This window comes from Arvicanthis niloticus, chromosome 9 (assembly GCF_011762505.2).
Source record: "Arvicanthis niloticus isolate mArvNil1 chromosome 9, mArvNil1.pat.X, whole genome shotgun sequence".
NCBI lineage: Eukaryota > Metazoa > Chordata > Mammalia > Rodentia > Muridae > Arvicanthis > Arvicanthis niloticus.
Genome location: NC_047666.1, coordinates 33993426 through 34012156, shown reverse-complemented (window position 1 = coordinate 34012156; position 18731 = coordinate 33993426). Strand labels below are relative to the sequence as shown.

At 44.7% G+C, this 18731-nt stretch overlaps 1 protein-coding gene and 1 long non-coding RNA gene across 6 annotated transcripts in view; one reads left to right on the top strand and one right to left on the bottom strand.

Moving 5' to 3' along the window:
- Window positions 1-6175: 6175 nt before the first annotated feature.
- On the bottom strand, window positions 6176-13949 carry LOC143443489 (uncharacterized). The gene is made up of 3 exons (XR_013112539.1): window positions 13185-13949; window positions 10312-11390; window positions 6176-9682 (listed from the first exon to the last, which is right to left on the bottom strand). It is a non-coding gene; the product is annotated as an uncharacterized LOC143443489 (long non-coding RNA).
- A 482-nt stretch (window positions 13950-14431) lies between these two features.
- The window catches only part of Magi1 (membrane associated guanylate kinase, WW and PDZ domain containing 1), a 593004-nt gene continuing 588704 nt past the window's right edge, over window positions 14432-18731 (top strand). For all 5 annotated transcript variants that reach the window (XM_076940144.1, XM_076940143.1, XM_034511326.2 and 2 more), the window contains exon 1: window positions 14432-15294. In XM_076940144.1, the coding sequence (XP_076796259.1) occupies window positions 14982-15294 (313 nt within the window). In that variant the 5' untranslated portion in view covers window positions 14432-14981. The remainder of the gene's footprint in view (window positions 15295-18731) is intronic.

Here is an 18731-nt window from a genome sequence, read left to right as displayed (position 1 = left end):
ATGTTAGTTTTTCAGAGACAATGAGGTCATATGGCCCTTTCCTTCTTGATAATATCATTAGTAAAGATGGCAAGTAAGTTATATAATTGCTGTAATCTGCCTTCCCCCCAACCCCCAAGGCATGATCTCTCCTTATAGCCTCCGGCTTTTCTGGAACTCTCTAGGTAGACAAGGCTGGTCTGCAACTCAAAGAAGTCTGTCTGCCACTCTGCCACTGCTGAGGGTCACAGATCTGTCTGATCGCAGCCTATGTCATGCTTGTGGGGGAAATGATGGTGGGTGGTAACAAGGGCACTTTCTCCTTTTCAGTTTCTCTGCATGCTTCCTTAACAACAGTGCCACTTATAGGTACTGGGCACATCTGCCCCATTCCTTTCTCTTCTTAGCAAGAACTTGTACCTAGGAACCAAAGGAAGATTTAAAAAAAAAAAAATCCAGATAACACCCCTTGGTATTCACAGTTACAATTTGTGCCTTACCACGGGCCCTGATGAAGGATGGGCTCATTCTATCATGGATCTGAACCCATCATAAGAGGAAGTAATCATGTTGCCCTCTTGGCTGGTGACCTCAAGATATCATCACGAAGGTAAGGGCCATATGACTTCATTACCACCACTTAGTTCATGCATCCCTAAAATTTCCTGCACCACAGACATCCACTCCCACAACACAATCCTTTTCTGAGTTTTTACCTCCCTGAGAGACTGATGGGATCATGGAAACAGAATACGCAGAGGAGTCCCCAACATGGGCTGTATTGCCAGGTGCTAAGGTTGATGAATTTTTATATCAAACTAAGGCAGTAATACTAAACCTCCATGGTAGCTTTTATTTTTATTTTTTATTTTTGCACGATATCGTCACAATGCCTCCAACACTGGCCAGCTCCCAACAGGAGGTGACACTTTGAGATGCTTAGATCTGGGAGGCTCAGGGGAATCTGCAACAGCCAAGAACAAACTTGGGAAAGCACAGCTCTACAGGATTGGCAGGTGCTAGACAAACTGCTGCCAGTGCGCAGCTGCAACAGCCAGAGGGAGAAAAGGGATCAACCTGCTTGGGTAGGAGGATGAAGATGCAGAGTGTGCTGTCCTTATGCCTGAGCTTTCTGCTCAGCTGCTCCACGACTGTTCAATCTAACCGAGATAGAATCTTCTTCCCCGTCTCCAGGCTCCTTTCTCCATGCTTGTCTGCTATTGTTTCTGACCCACTGAGTACTGGGACTCCTGCTTTTGTTTTACATTTCCAGTTACAATAACAGAAACAGGCAAAAACAACAACAACAAACAAACAAACAAACAAACAAACAAACTGGTGCTATGCCTTTTCAGATTCTTTTAGACATTATTGTTTTCTGTGTTCTGTATTCTCTAGATTACAGGTGACAAATAAAAAAAATAGATGAAGTAAAAGAGTGGTACAGTCCTCAGAGAGGACTTACTTAATAATAATAATATTTTATTTGTCTGCTTAATAATAATAACTCATAATAGTAATCACAACAATAACAATGTAATCTCACAATAGTAACGCCGACATCATAGTTTTAACAGAGCATCCTTGGCTGTGTTTGTTAGGTTGTAAACACTGACTTCATGATTTTACTGTGTGTTGTTTTCCTCTATCTGCTACATCCACTCATTCAAAGCGATGACAGATCACTCTGTGGTCTGTACACACCACCAAAACCTTCACATACTTAGCTCTTTAGGGATCTATTCGGTGCCTGTGGAAGACAGAAGAGCTTGTCAGGCCCACTAGAGCTGGAGTTATAGATGGTTGTGAGCTACAGTGTAGGTGGTGGGAACCTGCAAGTGTAGCAAGGGATCTGAACTGCTGAGCCATCTTTCCAGCCTTCCCATCAAAGACTTTTGGGTGTCTTTTGTTTTATACAAGACTTACTCGGGAACTTACAAACGGCCATACTTTGACAGTATATACAGACAATATTAACTTATTATAATATCACATATATTTAGTTTAGGTTCAGCTTTCATTTATTGAGGTGGGTTGTTATACTGCACTCTCTTCTAAGCCAAACAACTGCTGTCTTCAGAAAACCAGTTGTGCCTGCTTATCAAAGAAGCTGGGTGTGGTGGTGCATAGCTTTAATCCCAGCTCTTGGGAGGCAGGGGCAGGCAGATCTCTGTGAGTTTGAGGCGAGCCTGGTCTACAGAGTGAGTTTCAGAAGAGCCAGAGCCACACAGAGAAACCCTGTCTTGAACCCACCCACCCCCAAATAAATAAAAAATAAAGAACAGAAAGAAAGAAAAAAGATCATCAGTCCTAAATTTGTTGATATTTCTTCTTCATAGAAAGAGGGATGGTCTGGGTAACTGGGTCAAGGAGTACCTAGATAGTTCTTGACTGACTCTATGTGATTCTGACTCAATTTCATGTGTCCTTGGGGTCTTGGGGAGGGGCTGGAGTATATAGGATGGGAAAGACTAGGGATAGGGCATCCATATGTGCATCTTTGGGAAACCCACTGTCCATACTGAGTAAATGTGGCTCCTTCCAGTGTGGCTGCTTTCAGATTCTTTTCAGAACCTCCCTGACCTAGAAGTGTGCTCAAGAAACATATTGGTTCTCTAAGTGGAACTCAGATAAAAATCAAACCTTGATTTGTCATTGGAACTTCTAAAGGGGGGGAATTGACATATTTCACTTTCTCGAGAGAAAATCTTTGTGGTATTGAGAAAGAAAAGCGGAAGACAGAGGAAAATGTTAGAATGATGTAACAACGGAAATGTTTTAGTAAAAGCAGGACTCGTGTGTGAAGACTAAGATGGCTGGATGTTTTTCCAGAATGGAAAAGAAACCTAAAAATAAAGTCCTGATCAGGTTACATAAAATATGTGAAAGACTTTATGTATATGACATTAACACTTCTAGAGTCAAAGTTCATTTTTATTAATGGAGTCACTGGTGTGTTCTTCATAACAATTAGAAGGACTGGCTTAAAGAATAAAAATGTATGCCTAATCAAAGTTTATTTTTAAATGTGTAGGCTTTTTACCCTTTAGTTTTATCTAAACATTACACATTAAAAGTACCTGATGGAAGCCAATAGGTGGTGGCTCAGGCCTTTAATCCAAGCACTAGGGAGGCAGAGGCAGGTGGATCTCTGAGTTTGGGGCCTGTCTGGTCTACAGAGTGAGTTCCAGGACACCCAGGGCTACACAGAGAAAAAAAGAAGTACCAGAATAGTATATCTGGGCATTCAGTAACCGTACGTGGATGACTATAGTGATGTGTTCAGAGGGATTAAAAAGAGACAGTATTTTGCCTCTTCTCCATTGTCAGCTAGGTCCCAGGGGCTGTGGATAGCTCTTGAAATTCCCTGTAACTGTGGGAAGTGACCCGTTATTTTGCTTAGGGAGGCCCTGGAAACCACCTGGTGAACTCTGACCAGTCTCCAGTCTATGAATAGGAGGGTCAACAAAGAAGAAAATTTTCTTTAGTGCTTCTGAACAAAGGTATGGTTGAGCAAATCTTTGACTTATTCTTACATGGATTAAAAACCTGCTATAAGGAAGGTAAGAGGAGCCACAGGTTCTCAAATCCAAGTGACTGCTGGGAACCAGGTCCTCAATCAGCCTTGACAGTAAGAAAAAAAAAAATTCATTTTGGCCAACTGCATGGTCTTAAACATATAATATTTGGGCTGCCGTGATAGCTCAGAGGTTAAGAGCACTGGCTGCTCTTCCAGAGGTCCTGAGTTCAATTCCCAGCAACCACATGGTGGCTCACAACCATCTGTAATGGGATCCAATGCTCTCTTCTGGTGTGTCAGTGACAGGATGCTCATATACATTAAATAAATAAAATAAATCTTAAAAAAAAAAAAGATGGATAATTTCATACTTCACCGCAACACCTATCTACAGCCAAGAGAGACAAGCCCACTATTATTTTAACCTAAAAATGGTGGCTACATTTCTTTTTAGTTCATCTCTAAAGCCATCTGGGAGGGACCTCAAGCTGATTTTAGCTACTGCAACAGCTAAAGGTCCTGAGAACAGATTCTGGGTTCAGCATTCTGGAGACCAGCCTTTAGAGGTCAATGAAAAATGAGGAATCCAATAGATGGATGCTCTTGGGAGCCTAACAAGAGATTCTCATGGACTTTGATTTAGAGATTAAAAAATGTCCTCCGTTTTGACTTTTCCTGGCTCTCTGCCTAGGACTTGTAATGCCAGTCTTTACTTTCCCCTCACACCTCCTCCCAGGCATCAGTGAAGAACTTTCTTTCCTCCTTATATCTACCATTCTATAAATGGAACCATGGATGTACTTTGGGGGTCCTTTTTAGATAGGTTCAGTTAAGCGATACCCTGGGTGCCATATCTGATACCACCATTCAACTGGCATAAGCCAGATCAGTCACAACCCTAGTTCCATGTGGCAGTTACAGTTACTTCTTCAGGGAAGGGATGAGGAAAACAGGAGGTCAAAAATTGGTCAGACAGTTTAAGGTAATAGACCCTGGAAATAAAAGAAACAAATAACGAGTTTTTCTCTTAGCTAAAAGCCAGAAATGCCCTTGGGCCTCTTGGTAGCCTCATCCTTGCTAGCAGCCAGAGATGCCAAAAGTGTTTTAGAGTCTCTGTTTTCTGATCTGGTTTGCAAATGATTCTAGCCTTAGCTTCTCAGACATTCATTCTCAGAAATGTGACTGTCACAGCAAAGGCCTGTCAAGAGAAATCTTATGGTCAAGAGAATAGAACCTTTGGCTTAGAAGGAGACTTAGCATTCCAGTGGAACCAGGTCAGTCTCCTAGTCGCTGGCCTTGGCCTAGGAAAGTGGGCTTCCCTTAGGCTATGTTAAACAGATAGGAGAATAGTTCATTCCTGTGTTAGGAACCTTGTCCAGAGCCTCATCATGACTACTCTCCCCAGACAACCCCTAGTCATCGTTTAACATGACAATGATTTATTATTACTAGAGAATTCAGAATGTCAGTACACACTAGCCGACCTTGAAGAAATAAGTAAAAATGTAGGCTAAGGACGGGTAATTATGATAAGTGGGTTTTTTTTTCTATCAAAGCTGGCTAGCCCACTTATGGCCAGTATTCCATAAACCCCCCTCATCTTGAAACTTATGTGCATGTGCCTGTTAGCTCTAACTCTGTACACTCCTAAGACTTGACTCTCTAGACACTGCTTCCTCCTGTGAGAGAGTCAAATGGAAGGGAGCTTCTTACCCAGTGTGCACTTGGTAGCCTGGTTCAGATCATGGCTCATCCTTTTGAAAAAAACAAAACAAAACAAAACTGCTTTGTTAGATCAATTTCACTTTGTTTGTGTGACATTGAGAATATTCTTTCCAAAAAGCAGGAACTCAAGCTGGAGGCAGGAACTGAGGCAGGGATGACAGAAGAATGCTGCTTTCTGGCTCGCTTTCTCTGGTTTGCTCAGCTCCCTCTCTCATGTAGTCCAGGCCTACTTGCTAGTGATGGCTCCACCCAGCTGGGCTGGGCCCCCCTACAACAATTAGCAATTAAGAAAATGTTGCACAGACATGCCTAAAGGTCAACCTAATGGAGAAGATTCCACAATTGAGGCTTCTCTTTTCTCAGCCCAGACTGTTAGTATGACTATCGTTCTTCATAATTTAAAACTCTGGAAAGTAACAAGTTAGGGGGAAGCGAAGAAACAAATACTCTGTATTTATGGTTTTGTTCTTCTTTATAGTACAAAAAGCTATATGAAAGTCGGATCTGAATTTGTGGAGAGTATTGTTACACAAGCTTAGTTCTTGTTCAGTTCTAGTCTGTTTTTATTAAGAGAGTTCAGAGTTGGGGCTGGAGAGTTGGCTCAGTGGTTTAGAGCATTTATTGTTGCAAAGGACCTGGGTTCAATTCCCAGCACCCACATGGAGACTCACTACCTCCTCAAGCACTAGCTTGTGTGGCGCACACATGAAGACAAAACATTCATACTCATAGGATACTAAAAAAAATTAAAATCACTCATATGCATTTTTAAAAGTTCATAGTTGGTAGCTGGGTATGGTGGCTTACACCTTTAATCCCAGCACTCAGGACAAGAGACAGGCAGATAGCCAGGTGGTGGTGGTGCATGCCTTTAATCCTAGCACTTGGGAGGCAGAGGCAGGAGGATTTCTGAGTTCGAGGCCAACCTGGTCTACAGAGTGAGTTCCAGGACAGCCAGGGCTACACAGAGAAACCCTGTCTCGAAAAACCAAAGAGAGAGAGAGAGAGAGAGAGAGAGAGAGAGAGAGAGAGAGAGAGAGGTAGACCTCCTAGTTTTAGGCTAGTCTGGTCTACAAATCAAGTTCCAAAGAAGCAAGGGCTATACAGAAAAACCCTGTGTCAAAAACACCAAAACAAATCAAAAACCCCAAATCAACCCATCAAAAACCTGAAAACCAAAATCAACCCAAACAAAAGAAAACAAAACAAAAAAAGAATGTGTGGTTGTGGCTAGAGAGATGGCTCAGCAGTCATGAGTCCTCACTGCTCTTGCAGAAGACCTGGGTTTGATTCTCAGCACCTACAATCTTATCTCATAACTCCCTGTAACTATGGTTCTAGGAGCTTCATTTCCCTTTTCTGGCCTCTGGGTATACATGCATGTGTATATGGTACATATACATTCATACACACATATATACACATTAAAAAAAAAAAACTTTAAACGTTTCAGAGAAAACTGGGCCATGGGGTGCCTAGCCTTCATCCTAGTAGCCAGGAGGCAGAAGCAGTGAGAACTCTGAATTTGAGATTAGCCTGGTCTAATCTCAGAGTTCCAGGCCAGCCAGGAATACATAATGAGATTTAGTCCCCATACCCCCCAAATTCAGGGTTGACAATCTTCTGTGTCAATAGTGTAAGGCTGCTTTGTATATCACCTGCAATGCATTCAGTCCTTGGGTCTCTATGTTCTGTAGGAATGCTTGCAAACCTTTCTTCCCTTCATCTTCCTGATGGCTCAAAGGCATACCCCAGATCAGAACACTGTGTTCTTTCAGACAGATAAGAAGAGACCGGATGGCCAAACATACACTATTGGGCAGATTTAGGAGACCCTTCCACGAAAGCTTTGTCTAAATACGCTAAATGGCTGCATCTGTCTTCTCATCCCAAAGTGTTTTGTGCACACGGCCTTTGGGTTGTGCCTCTGAATTAACACCCAGCTTTGTTACTTCAAAACTCTTAGGCACGTTGTTCAATTCTTACTTCACTTTGCCCAGTGGTCAAATTGAGATCATTTCTGGTGGTCTCCACCTCACTTGGTTGCTGTAACAATTAAATGTAACAATACACATAACTGTCCTGGCATACATAGTAAGTTTCAGAGTTAGGTGTTTGTAGCATCACTCTTTGCAGCAGAATGTATTGCCAAATTTCTGGCACAAGTAGGACACATTAGGATGGTAGGGCCTTTGCTTTACATCTGTTCAAGGAAAACATACTTTAAAATGTGGCAGCTATCTGCCTTTCCTAAAAAACAATCTTTAAATATTTAACCTATCTTTAATCTTTAAATATTTTACCATCAACTCTAAATTGTCTTTATCTTGTATCATATGATTAAATACCTTACTTTGGCCGTTCATTCATAAATCCATTCAACAAAGGTGCCTATTCGTACTGGCTAGTTTTCTGTCAACCTGACACAAGCTAGATTCACTTTGGAAGAGTCAGTGAAAAATATGCCCTTGCCAGTTGGCCTGTAGGCAAACCTGTAGTACATTTTCCTGATTGGGGACTGATGCGGGAGGGGCCAGTTCACTGTGAGCAGTGCCATTTCTGGGTTGGTGTTCCTGGGTGCTATAATAACGCAGGCTGAGCAAGCCATAAAGAGCAAGGCAGTGAGCAGCACTCTTGCATGGCTTCTTCATCAGCTCTTGTCTACAAATGCCTGCCCTGTTGTAAGAGGAGATAAACCCTTTCTTCCTCATGTTGCTTTTGATCAAGGTATTTTTTTTTTTTATCACAACAATAGAAACCCTAACTAAGACATAAATTTGTAGCAGGTCATGGGGGTATTACTGCAGCAGACCTGACCATAAGGTTTTGGGAATAATTATGGTAGCATCTGAGCTTTGGCCTGGAGAAGCCATTGAATACTGAGAGCTCAGTAGGCTATTCTGTGGGAGCTCCAAAGATAGGAATGCCAAGAGAAGTGCAGGCAATGAGGGTTTGGCTTGTGCAGTTTGAGAGGGAGTTAAAGGCATAGCATTTTATGTGCTACCTTGAATTAAGAATCTGTGGTTCTGGTCAGCTGAAGCTGAAGAGTTGGAAAAGACCAGAACCAATAAAGTGAAATCTTTGCTTTGCTGGGGCCTTTGGGGAAGTATTTTGTCAGTGTCAGCATATAGAAGCTGTGGTCCTGAGGTGACTGAGGCTGTGCCTCATGCTGCCAGTTCAATCTGGTTATGTTAAAGAGTCTCCCAGGTCTCACTGGTTTTGAATGCATGAAGGAGTGAGTCATGGAGAGTGGCTGAGGCTTTGCACCATAAGAACCCAGGACAGGCTATTGGTGAATATGCAACTTTAATAGCATTGGAAACCCAGAGGCTGAAGGGGTCATGGAGAGGTTATGCTTTGGCACCGTGGAGTAGGATCAGTTTCTGAAGAGCACCTAGGAGAGGTTGTTGGTGAAGGTACAGCCCAGTTGCAGTAGAGTTCATAGTGTTTTGGGTGATGCTAATACCACAGGACAACCACTAAGGACAGAGGACACTAAGGACAGGAATGGAGTCAGCCTGAGCCTAGGAAATGAGCTGCATGTCTGTGAATGCAGAGCCAGAGAAGATTGGCTGTCCAAGGCCCTTTGAAGACCAGAGGATTGCCTAGTAGGTCCCTGAAGTCAAACTGAGTTATTTATGTTGTTGGAGCTCGGTTTTGCTTTGTTCAGATTGTGACTGTGCTCTGGTTCTTCCTTCTTGGAGTAAGAGAACATTTAATTCATTTTGATCTTATAGAAGCCCAGGGTTGAGAGACATTGAAGAAACGTTAGAATCTTTAGAGAGGCTATGGATATTCTAGAGAATTTGACCTTTGAAAGAGACTTTGAATGTTTTAAAGAGACTCAACTTTTAAGGTGTTTTTTTAATCTGTAATGACTGTGGGATTTTTAAATTCTGGACTTTTTAATATTGTGATATTAACATTGAGATCTTGGGGATAAGAGGAAAGGTTATAGTTTTGTTAAGTGTCAGGTTGAGAAGGGGTCAATTGTGCTGGCTAGTTTTATGTCACTCTGACACAAATTAGTCATTTTGGAAGAAGGAAGGAAACTCAATAAAAAAAACCATGCCCCTACCTGTGGAACATTTTCCTGATTGATGATTGATGTGTGCAGGCTTAGTCTCTATGACGATACAACCAAACTCTTATAAAGAAAAACATTTAATTTGGGGCTGGCTTGCAGTCTCAGAAGTTCATGCTATTATTGACATGGTGGGAAGCATTGGTGGCATGTAGGCAGACATGGTGCTGGAAAAGGAACTGAGAGTTTTTTGTTTTGTTTTGTTTTTGTTTTTCAAGACAGGGTTTCTCTGTATAGACTTGGCTGTCCTGGAACTCACTCTGTAGACCAGGCTGGCCTCGAACTCAGAAATCCGCCTGCCTCTGCCTCCCAAGTGCTGGGATTAAAGGCGTGCACCATCACTGCCCGGTGAGCTGAGAGTTTTATGTTTTGATCTGCAGGCAGCAAAAAGAGACTATGAGTCACACTGGTCATAGTTTGAGCATGAGGGGCCTCAAAGCCCACCCCCACAGTGACATACTTCCTCCAACAAGGCCACACCTCCTAATAATGCCACTCTCTATTGGCCAAGCATTTAAATATGTGAGTTTCTGGGGGCCATTTCTATTCAGACCACCACAGGGGCCAAGTTCACTGTGGGCAGTGCCAGCCCTAGGCTGGTGGTCTTGGATGCTGTAAGAAATTAGGCTGAGCAAGCTATGAAGAGCAAACCACTAAGCAGCACTCTTGCATGGCTTCTGTATCAGTTTCTGCACCCAGACCTGTTTGAGTTCTTGCCCTGACTTCCCTAGAGACTGGAATACAACGTGAGAGTTGTAAACTGAAATAAACCCTTCTCTCCCCACACTGTTTATGGTAATGGTGTTTTATTACAGCATTAGAAACCCTAAGGAAGGCACTAGTACATTGCTGTGAGACTTGGGTTTTGGGAAGGGGAATTTGAAGGTTGGATATGGAGAGATGTTATTTCAGCCATGAAGTTGCTTCCACTGTGGGTGTGGGAATGAGATCATGCAAAAGAGTGTGGATGAGAAGGGTCAGAAGGCACATAACAACTCGTTACCTGGAAAATTCCAGCTCCAACTGCTCAGAAGGATCACAGTTTTTTCTCGTGTTCCCTCTGTACTGTCTTCACAGCTCATGGTTCTTTTTCCTTTGGGGTCATTCCACATTCAGAACCTGAAGAGTGGGCTGGAGGTACAGGCTGGTGGTTAGAAACTCTTTCCTAGTATTAACAATGCCTGGTGTTTGAATTCCAGCACTGAAAAATCCACCTGTCTGGTGTATTGTGTATTTGTCTGTGCTCAGAGATGGCTCAGCAATTAAGAGCCCTTTTTGCTTCCCCAAAGGACCAGGGTTTGATTCCCAGCACCCACAGGGCAAGTCACATTGTCTGTACCTTCAGTTCCAGGGGATCTGATGCCCTCTACTGACCTCTATAGTCACTAGGCATTCAAGTGACACATTCAGTACACACAAATGGGATACATTTAGGCAAAACACTCTTACACATAAAACAAACAAACAAAATTGAAACTGTATGTTTATAATGTATGTTTGTATGTATGTTTGTTTATATGTAAGTTTGTGTATATGTTTATATGTGTCTGTGTTTGGGTATGTATGTATGTATGTATGTATGTATGTAAGTATGTATGTCAGGTAGAAGCAGAGACAAGGACAATCAGAGTCTACGCAATCTTTGGCAATATAGAAAGTCCAAGGCTAGCCTTGGTTACCTGAGACTATATCTCAAAACAAAACCTTTAGACTAAAAACTCTGAACACAACCAACAACAACAAAAACCCTCCATGGCTTTAATCCCAGCATATTATGTGAGCTAGAGGCTGGTTAAAGTATAGAAATTTGAGGCTGGCCTCATTTATATAATATGTTTTAGGGTATCCAGAGCTAAATAGTGAGATTCTACCTCAAAAACCAAACCAAACCAAACCAAACCAAACCAAACCAAACCAAACCAAAGTCCACCCAAACACAATAGAAGAAGGGGACTGGTCTAAATCCCAATCCTCTACCTTGTCAGTTGCACTGGAAGGATTCATGGAGGTCTGGCTGTGTAGATCCCTGGGCATGCTCCAGGTGAGGGTAAGAGTAAAGTCAGGAAGTGAGGGATACTGGTTCTATGTGGGTAAAAGAATTTTTGGGAAAAGGTCTTACTAGAAAGTGAAGTGACAAGAAGAAACACAAGGTCACAAGACTACCAGTGACTATGAATGTGCCTCAAACAACATATTTTAAGATGTATATTTCTGCAGAGAGGCCTTTTCACACACTCAAGGATTCATGAAGTACTAGGAGTCAATGACGCTTGACTGGGAGGATATCAGTAACCCAAAATGCCTGAGTTCCTTGCCTTCCTGGAGTGCATACTCCAGACAAGCAGGTCATATGTTTACCCTTCCAACAGGACTGTGACAAAAAAATACTTAGGGATTAAGATGCTAAACCTGTGGTCTTTGGTGTTGTATAGTAATACAATTTAATGGAATCCTTAATGGTCCATGATCTAGCAGTAAAAGGGGAAAGGAGGGTGCGGGTTTGAGGTCTTCTTGGGCTGCAGAAAGAGTCAGACTTAGTCTTGAAAACAGAAAAATGGGCATTTAGTCCATCACACAGGTGAAGGATAGTTATGAACATGGCTCAATGCAAAATAGCTAAAAAAAAAGTGAGATTTATTCATTTGTAATGATTTGATTTTATAGGAGAAATTTAACTTTACAGTTAAGAGACTGGATTTGTTAAGAGCCCTTGAACTTGTAAAATGTTAAAAAATTTTGAAGACGTGGGACCTTTAAATGTAATTTTATATTGTGATATCGATATTATCATGGTATCTTGGTACAAAAACAAGGAAGGCTATCGTTTAACAGTAATGTTTGTGTGTCCTGGGTTGGCAAAGAGTTGTGCTAGTGAAGTTTTGTCACGTAGAGAAAACCTAGATAAAGCTTGGAAAAGGGCCTAGTAGAGAAATTGCGGAGTAGGTATGTTTATAGGGCATTCTCTTGATTGTTGATTGCTATAGAAGGACCTAGGCCACTGTGGTGGATGCCATCCTTGGTGATGTGGGCTTGGGATGTATAAGAAAGGCAGCTGAGCCATTCAGGGGAAGCAAGCCAGTAAGTTCAAATAAGCTGTAAGTTCAAATAGGCCCTTTTCAACCAAGTCAGTGGTTTTGGTTAGTGTTTTATTACAGCAACAAAAAGCACATTAGAACATCATAGAGATGCTGATGGCTAGATCTGTGTTAGGGTTTGGCAGTTAGGTTTAAAGGGAATGCTCATTTGACCTTCTCAGTGTTGAAAGAATTAAAACAACGACAACAACAACAACCCCCCCCCCAAACAACAAAGCCAAACAAGACAAAAAAGCCCCCCAAACACCACTATCACTATTTGAGGGAAAACAAAAAAACTACCAATAACCCCCCCCAAAATCACACACACACAAAACAAAACAAAACAACAAACCCCCCCAAAAAACCAACCAACCAAAAACAAACCAAAACCACCAACCCCTCCCCCCAAAACATCCCCAAACCCCCAAAACCCAGAGGCTGGACTAGAAATTCCTTTCACCTTTTCAAATACTCAGGATCGAGAGGTTTTTTTTTTTTTTTTTTTTTTTTTGGTGGTCTTATGGATTTCAGGCTGTCCTACAATTAGCCTTGAATTCTTCTTGATCCCCATGCCTCAGCCTCACAAGTACCAGGATTATAGGCGTGAAACACCAGACCCTTATTTTTATAAACTTAGAACAGCTCTCTAGAAACAAGGCTTTGAAGAGCTTAAATATATGCTTAAGTTCTAGAGAGGGGATTTTCTCTACCCTACAACCCCAACCACCAAGGACTCCGATTCCTGACGCCCCCAGTTATCAGACTGTGAAATTTTACATGCCACCATACAATTACTTACTTTGCAAATTTCCAGTACCTATGTACTATGAAATAATGTACTATGTACTATGAAATATGTATGAAATAATAACAACTGTGGGGTTTGGTTGTATTCTTTCAGTCTTGGCAAGTGAAGTCTGAGGTCTGTTCACTTAACGTCTTACTTAAGATGCCTGCGGAATCTGAACTTCAGACTTAGGCTCTCAACCCACCTCATTGGCATCCTCACCCCTCTGAGTGGCTCCAACTCAGTTCCCTTTATCTAGTACAATCTCAAGTCTGTGGCCAAAGAGGAACTCATTGGAAATCAATGAAAAGTAAACGAAACCACTAGGGCCACTACAGCGCTGGCCTCTTGGCGGTGGGGTCTGTTCTTTCTGTCCCAGCCTCATCAACGCCCTGATTACAGCACCACGGCTCTGGGCGGTGAATTCCGAGGTGGCCGGTGCGCCCACGCGTGTGCAAGACTCGCACCCTGCGGTGATCTTTAACTCCTCAAAGCAGTCCTTAGGTTTCTCCGTTCTCCCAGAAGCCAAAAGGGGCTGGCCATCGTCGCCCCTTTGCTGGAAGGACAATGAGGGGCTAGCGAGCAGTCTTAGGCCACGCTAGCCTTTGGCTTTTCTCGCTCGCCGGCAGTTTTTTCCTTGTCCTAAAAAGTTGGCCCCAAAGTTTAACGGTAGGAGCGTACGTGTAGGGTGCGTTTGGTGGGCGCGGACAGGAATGCAGAGGGTGCGTGGGTCTTGCTAGTTCCGGTCCTCAGGGTCACAGAGACAAGAGCCAGGCTCCGCATGTGGACTTGAACCCTTGGGCGGGGAGCAGGCGCGGATAGGTGGCGGAAGGCAATGGGACCGCGTGAGCGATGGCGTGGCCAGTCACTAGCCGAGGGCGAGGGAACCCCGCTGGCAGGCAACAGTGTGAGCCCCGCGCTGAATTGGTCTCCCAGCCCCCACCTGTTTGAAACGCTTTGCAAATCCCAAAGCTAAATTCTCTGTGTTTCAAAAGTTAGAGAGCTGGAGTCGAGCAAGCGCACATGTTCCCCAAAAGGCTCTGGCTGAGCCGACGACACTGGAAGAGGAGGAATTCGAGGGGTGCAGGGAGAGGAGCAAGTTGGAGTCATTGGAGGGTCGGCCCTAGGACCCCGCGGGAGGCGCCTTGGAATCTCTCCCTTCCAGGAGGAGGGGTGGGGCGGGCCTGGCCGCGGGCGCCCGCCGAGCGCATGCGCGCGCGTCTCCTCTCCTGTCGGCCGCTGCGCTCCGCCGCGCGGAGTAGAATGAACTGTAACAAAACAAGCAGAGCCTTTGTATCTGCTTAAAGGGGCCGCGGCCACTTCCCTCGCGTCCCCTCACCCCCGCCCCGCGCCGCCGCGTCTCCAGGGCTCCCGGCAACTAGCTTGGAAAGGGCTTCCCTCGCGCTGAGGAGCGGCCGGCCGGCGCGGAGCAGGCGCGGCGCGTGTGGAGAAAGCCGCGGAGCGGAGAGCGGGCCCGGGCGGCGCCGGAGTGGACTCTGGTCCCGGGAGCGCGGTCGGCGCCGGAACGCGGACCCGGAGGCACCGGAATGCAAACAAAGCTCGCGGGCGCCCGTGCTGGGCTCTCAACGGAGCCCGGAAAGTTTGTTTTATGATGGCTTGAGAGCGCGAGAGAGTCGGGCGAGGAGGCTCGAGTAGCTCGCTCCCGCGCTCCGAGAGATGCTTCTCCCGTGAGCCCGCCGCTCCGGGGGCTCGTGCTGTGGGGGCACCTGTCTCTCGTTTTAGCAGTTTTCTTTTCTTTTCTTTTTTTTTAATTTTAATTTTTCTTTTGAGGAGAGGCTGTAACTCATCATGTCGAAAGTGATCCAGAAGAAGAACCACTGGACTGGCCGCGTTCACGAGTGCACCGTGAAGCGGGGACCCCAGGGCGAGCTGGGGGTGACGGTGCTGGGGGGCGCTGAGCATGGGGAGTTTCCGTACGTGGGAGCGGTGGCGGCGGCCGAGGCGGCGGGGCTTCCCGGCGGTGGCGAGGGGCCGAAGCTGGCCGAAGGTGAGCTGCTGCTGGAGGTGCAAGGGGTCCGGGTGTCCGGCTTGCCCCGCTATGACGTGCTGGGAGTCATCGACAGCTGCAAGGAGGCCGTCACCTTCAAAGCCGTCAGACAAGGTAAGACGGGGCGTGTCTTTGGGGGGCGCACCCCGAAAAAGAGGGGAGGCCTTAGGGGGCGCCGTTTGCACCGAGTGCTGTGAGCCAAAGTTGAGGCCCGGGCCAGATGCACTCAAAGTTGTGAGGTTGTGGGCTGCGCGCCCACCTGCGTGGCGTGCAGGGGCCGGGGTTGCGCCAGGAAGCGGGGAGATGCTTCCCAGGCCTGGTTTGCCAACTTCTCGTCGTAGCCACCTAGCGCTGCGCAGCCTCGCCTGCACCCTAAGGCAGATGGAGGAACTGAGGCAGGCTAAGGTGGACGCTTCTCCCAGCCCCTTTTGGGATGGATGAGCTCACGGAGCTGGTGGCTTGCCACTGCCTGTTTCCCTGAACTGGAGAGTGGGTTGTGGAAGGAGAGGGTCTATTTATGGTTGATTGGAGTTCTTCCATCACAAAATTGCCTTCACCCTGAAACCCCTCCAGGTGGGGCTGGGTTATGACCCCCTAGAGTCCTTAATCCGGCCGCCTGCAGAGCCTGCATTCACCCCACAGCGGGGTGACGTCTGTGTCTCCTCCTTGTGGAGACCTACGGTGGGGGAAGGGGTGTTTAGCTCTTGGCGCGAATCTCGTCCAAGTTTACCCAGCCGCCGCCGCCTCCTCTAGCACCGTCGTCCTTATTGATGATGATTGTTGATAGTTACAATTTATTGTTAGCGTGCTATGTGAGAGGCTCTCTGTAAAGCGGTTTAATTGCCTTATCTCATTCTGATTCACAACAATGCTATAAGATCGAGTTGTTTTTGTTAAGTCCTATATTACAATAAGTAAGTGAGGGTCTGACCTTAGGTAAGTGACTTGCCCAAGGTCACACGACTACTAAAAGTTTATGGGTCTTTTCTGTTAAACCTTGAGCAAGGAGGAGGAAGGCTTGAGGGGATAACTTCTGGGGCCTTAGTTTTGGGGTGGGGAGAAGCAAATCCTCCCTTTGAAGTCTGTAGGGTAGGGATGGCTTCCTAAAAGACGCATTTGATGACTCCTGGCCGTGGTAGATTACTCCCTCAGAGTTTGGTCTGAGCAACGGTCTGATCCTGTATCTGGCCACCGGTGCATAACTGCAGTACTTAAAGGCATCCCTCCTGCACCCAAGTGCTGTGACGCAGGTTCTCCCAGATGAAAGCACCAGAGGAGGTGGCAGAGTTGAATGTGGTGAAAAGTTGCCATATGTTCCTGTCAGGATGGCAGCAGCTGAAGGAAACGTGTCAAAGGAAAGCCTGGGAGAGCAGGCGCTCTCAGGAGCAGGCCTCTTCCAGATGACCTGAGCATGAGTGCAGTATTGTGTGTGTGGTTCGCCTTGTAGCCTGGCCTTTCTACCGTGTTGGGAGCGCAGAGGCTGACACCTAACAGTGGAATGTCCTTATCTTGCTATTTGGCCTTGCCTGATGATATGTCCTTAGGAGGTTCTCGTAAAATCATAACCCAGGAAGTGTGCAAAGCAGTGCAGGTTCACAGTAAGTGCTCAGTAAAAGCAAGTATTAGAGTTGAATTTAAGCAGTTAGGAATTCAATTTTTAGCTAGGAATTTAATGCCAGTTTCCCGGGTGGTTCTGACTGGGTAGAACTGTTGAGAAAATACTGCATTTATTTATGGGGGGGGGGTGGGCAGCATTGGGTTTGAATTCAGGCTTCTTTTGCAGAAAGATTTCTCATTCAGCAGGATATCTGGGTGGTGGTTAATGGGTCCTAAGACCTGTTGGCCATGGGCAAGAAGGTGCCAGAAGCTGAGCTCTTCCACTGTTTTGCAGAGATCCTGGAGCTAGCTAGCATCCCCCTTCTCTCCTCTCCTTTCTTCCCCTCCCTCTTGTCTCTGTGTGTGTGTGTGTGTGTGTGTGTGTGTGTGTGTGTGTGTGTGTGTGTGTGTGCTTCATTGGTGGGGCTGGGGAAAGCTGCCTGTGGATTTGACAGTTACTATAGTGCCTCCAGGTGTCAGTTCCTTTGATCAGGACTGTCTTTTGCCAACAGAAATGTTCACAAAGGGAGACAGTGGGCTTGTGCTCCTGACCATCCTTGCAAATAGGCTAGGAATGGCATGGAATCCACCACATTATAACAACTGTTGCACATGATAATGACATGGGTACAGTTCCTTGTAAAATGTCTCTAGGAACCATTTCAACAATCTTCTCACTTTCCTGTTGCAAAAGGATTTAAATTACAGGACATATTTGTATCTAACTTTTTTTTTTTGTTACTGTGTCTTTATTGTATTGGGTAGACTGAGCTGGTATTTGGGAAGAATTATATTTTTCATGGTGTTTCCATATCGAGTTAGCCCTCACAGGAACATAGAAGCTCTAGATACATGTCTGCTTGGAAATGTCAGTCTTCTTGTGGTAGAAGATTGTACTCTTTTTGTTGCATGGCAGTTCTCTGGAGAGACTTAGGAGGCAAAATAGTCTATAGCAGATAGTATCATAAGGATAGGAATGGGTTGTGAACCAGACTTAATTGATCCACTTTAACTGGAGAGTACAGTTGTTAGTACATGCTTAAAAATATTATAAATGTATGTATGCTAGTTGGGTCTGTGTATGGCATATTATTTTCAGAATTCAAATATTTAAAATAAAGTTATAGCAGAATTCAGATCTTATAAAAAGTAAGCTTTTTTTTTTTTTTTTTTTTGCTTTTGAGACAGGGTTTCTCTGTAGCCCTGGCTGTCCTGGAACTCAGTCTGTAGACCAGGCTGGCCTCGAATTCAGGCCTCCCAAGTGCTGGGATTAAAGGCATTTGCCACCACTGCCCGGCAAAAATAAACTTTTAAACTGATATATATTATATAATATAATATAATATAATATATGTATATTACATACTGTTTTTGATTTGTTTTTGAGGTAAGATAGTCTGGGTTGACTTGAATGCCTGGTCCTCTTGTCTGTGTCTAGAGAACTGGGATTACAGGTGTTTGCTGTCATGTCTAGTGTACTGCAATGATTGATATATAATACACACACACACACACACACACACATACATTTAGGTCAGATACCAAGTGTCTGCTTTAATGAATTTGGGCACATGCATCCTCTCATGGTCCTTCCCATCACTCAAATGAAGATACACAACATTATCATCACCTAAATATTTTCTTCATGATTCTTTCCAGTTAATCTCCTCTCAACCAAGGGTGTTGGTTCCTCTTACTATAGATTTGCATATTCTTTTACTTCATAAAAGATGAAATGTAGTATATACTACTGTGTGTCTTTTTTTTTTTTTTTTGAGCTCCAGGTTTTGGAGAGTTCATGTTGTATACTTCACCCTGTAGCTCCCTTTTCATTGCTGCATAGTATTCTCTAGTGGGTATTTTGCAACCCCCCTGCACCCCTCCCCTTGTCCTTTGCTTCTAGGTTCAGATTTGACAGTTACAGACCATGCTGCTATGAATATTGTGGTTATTTT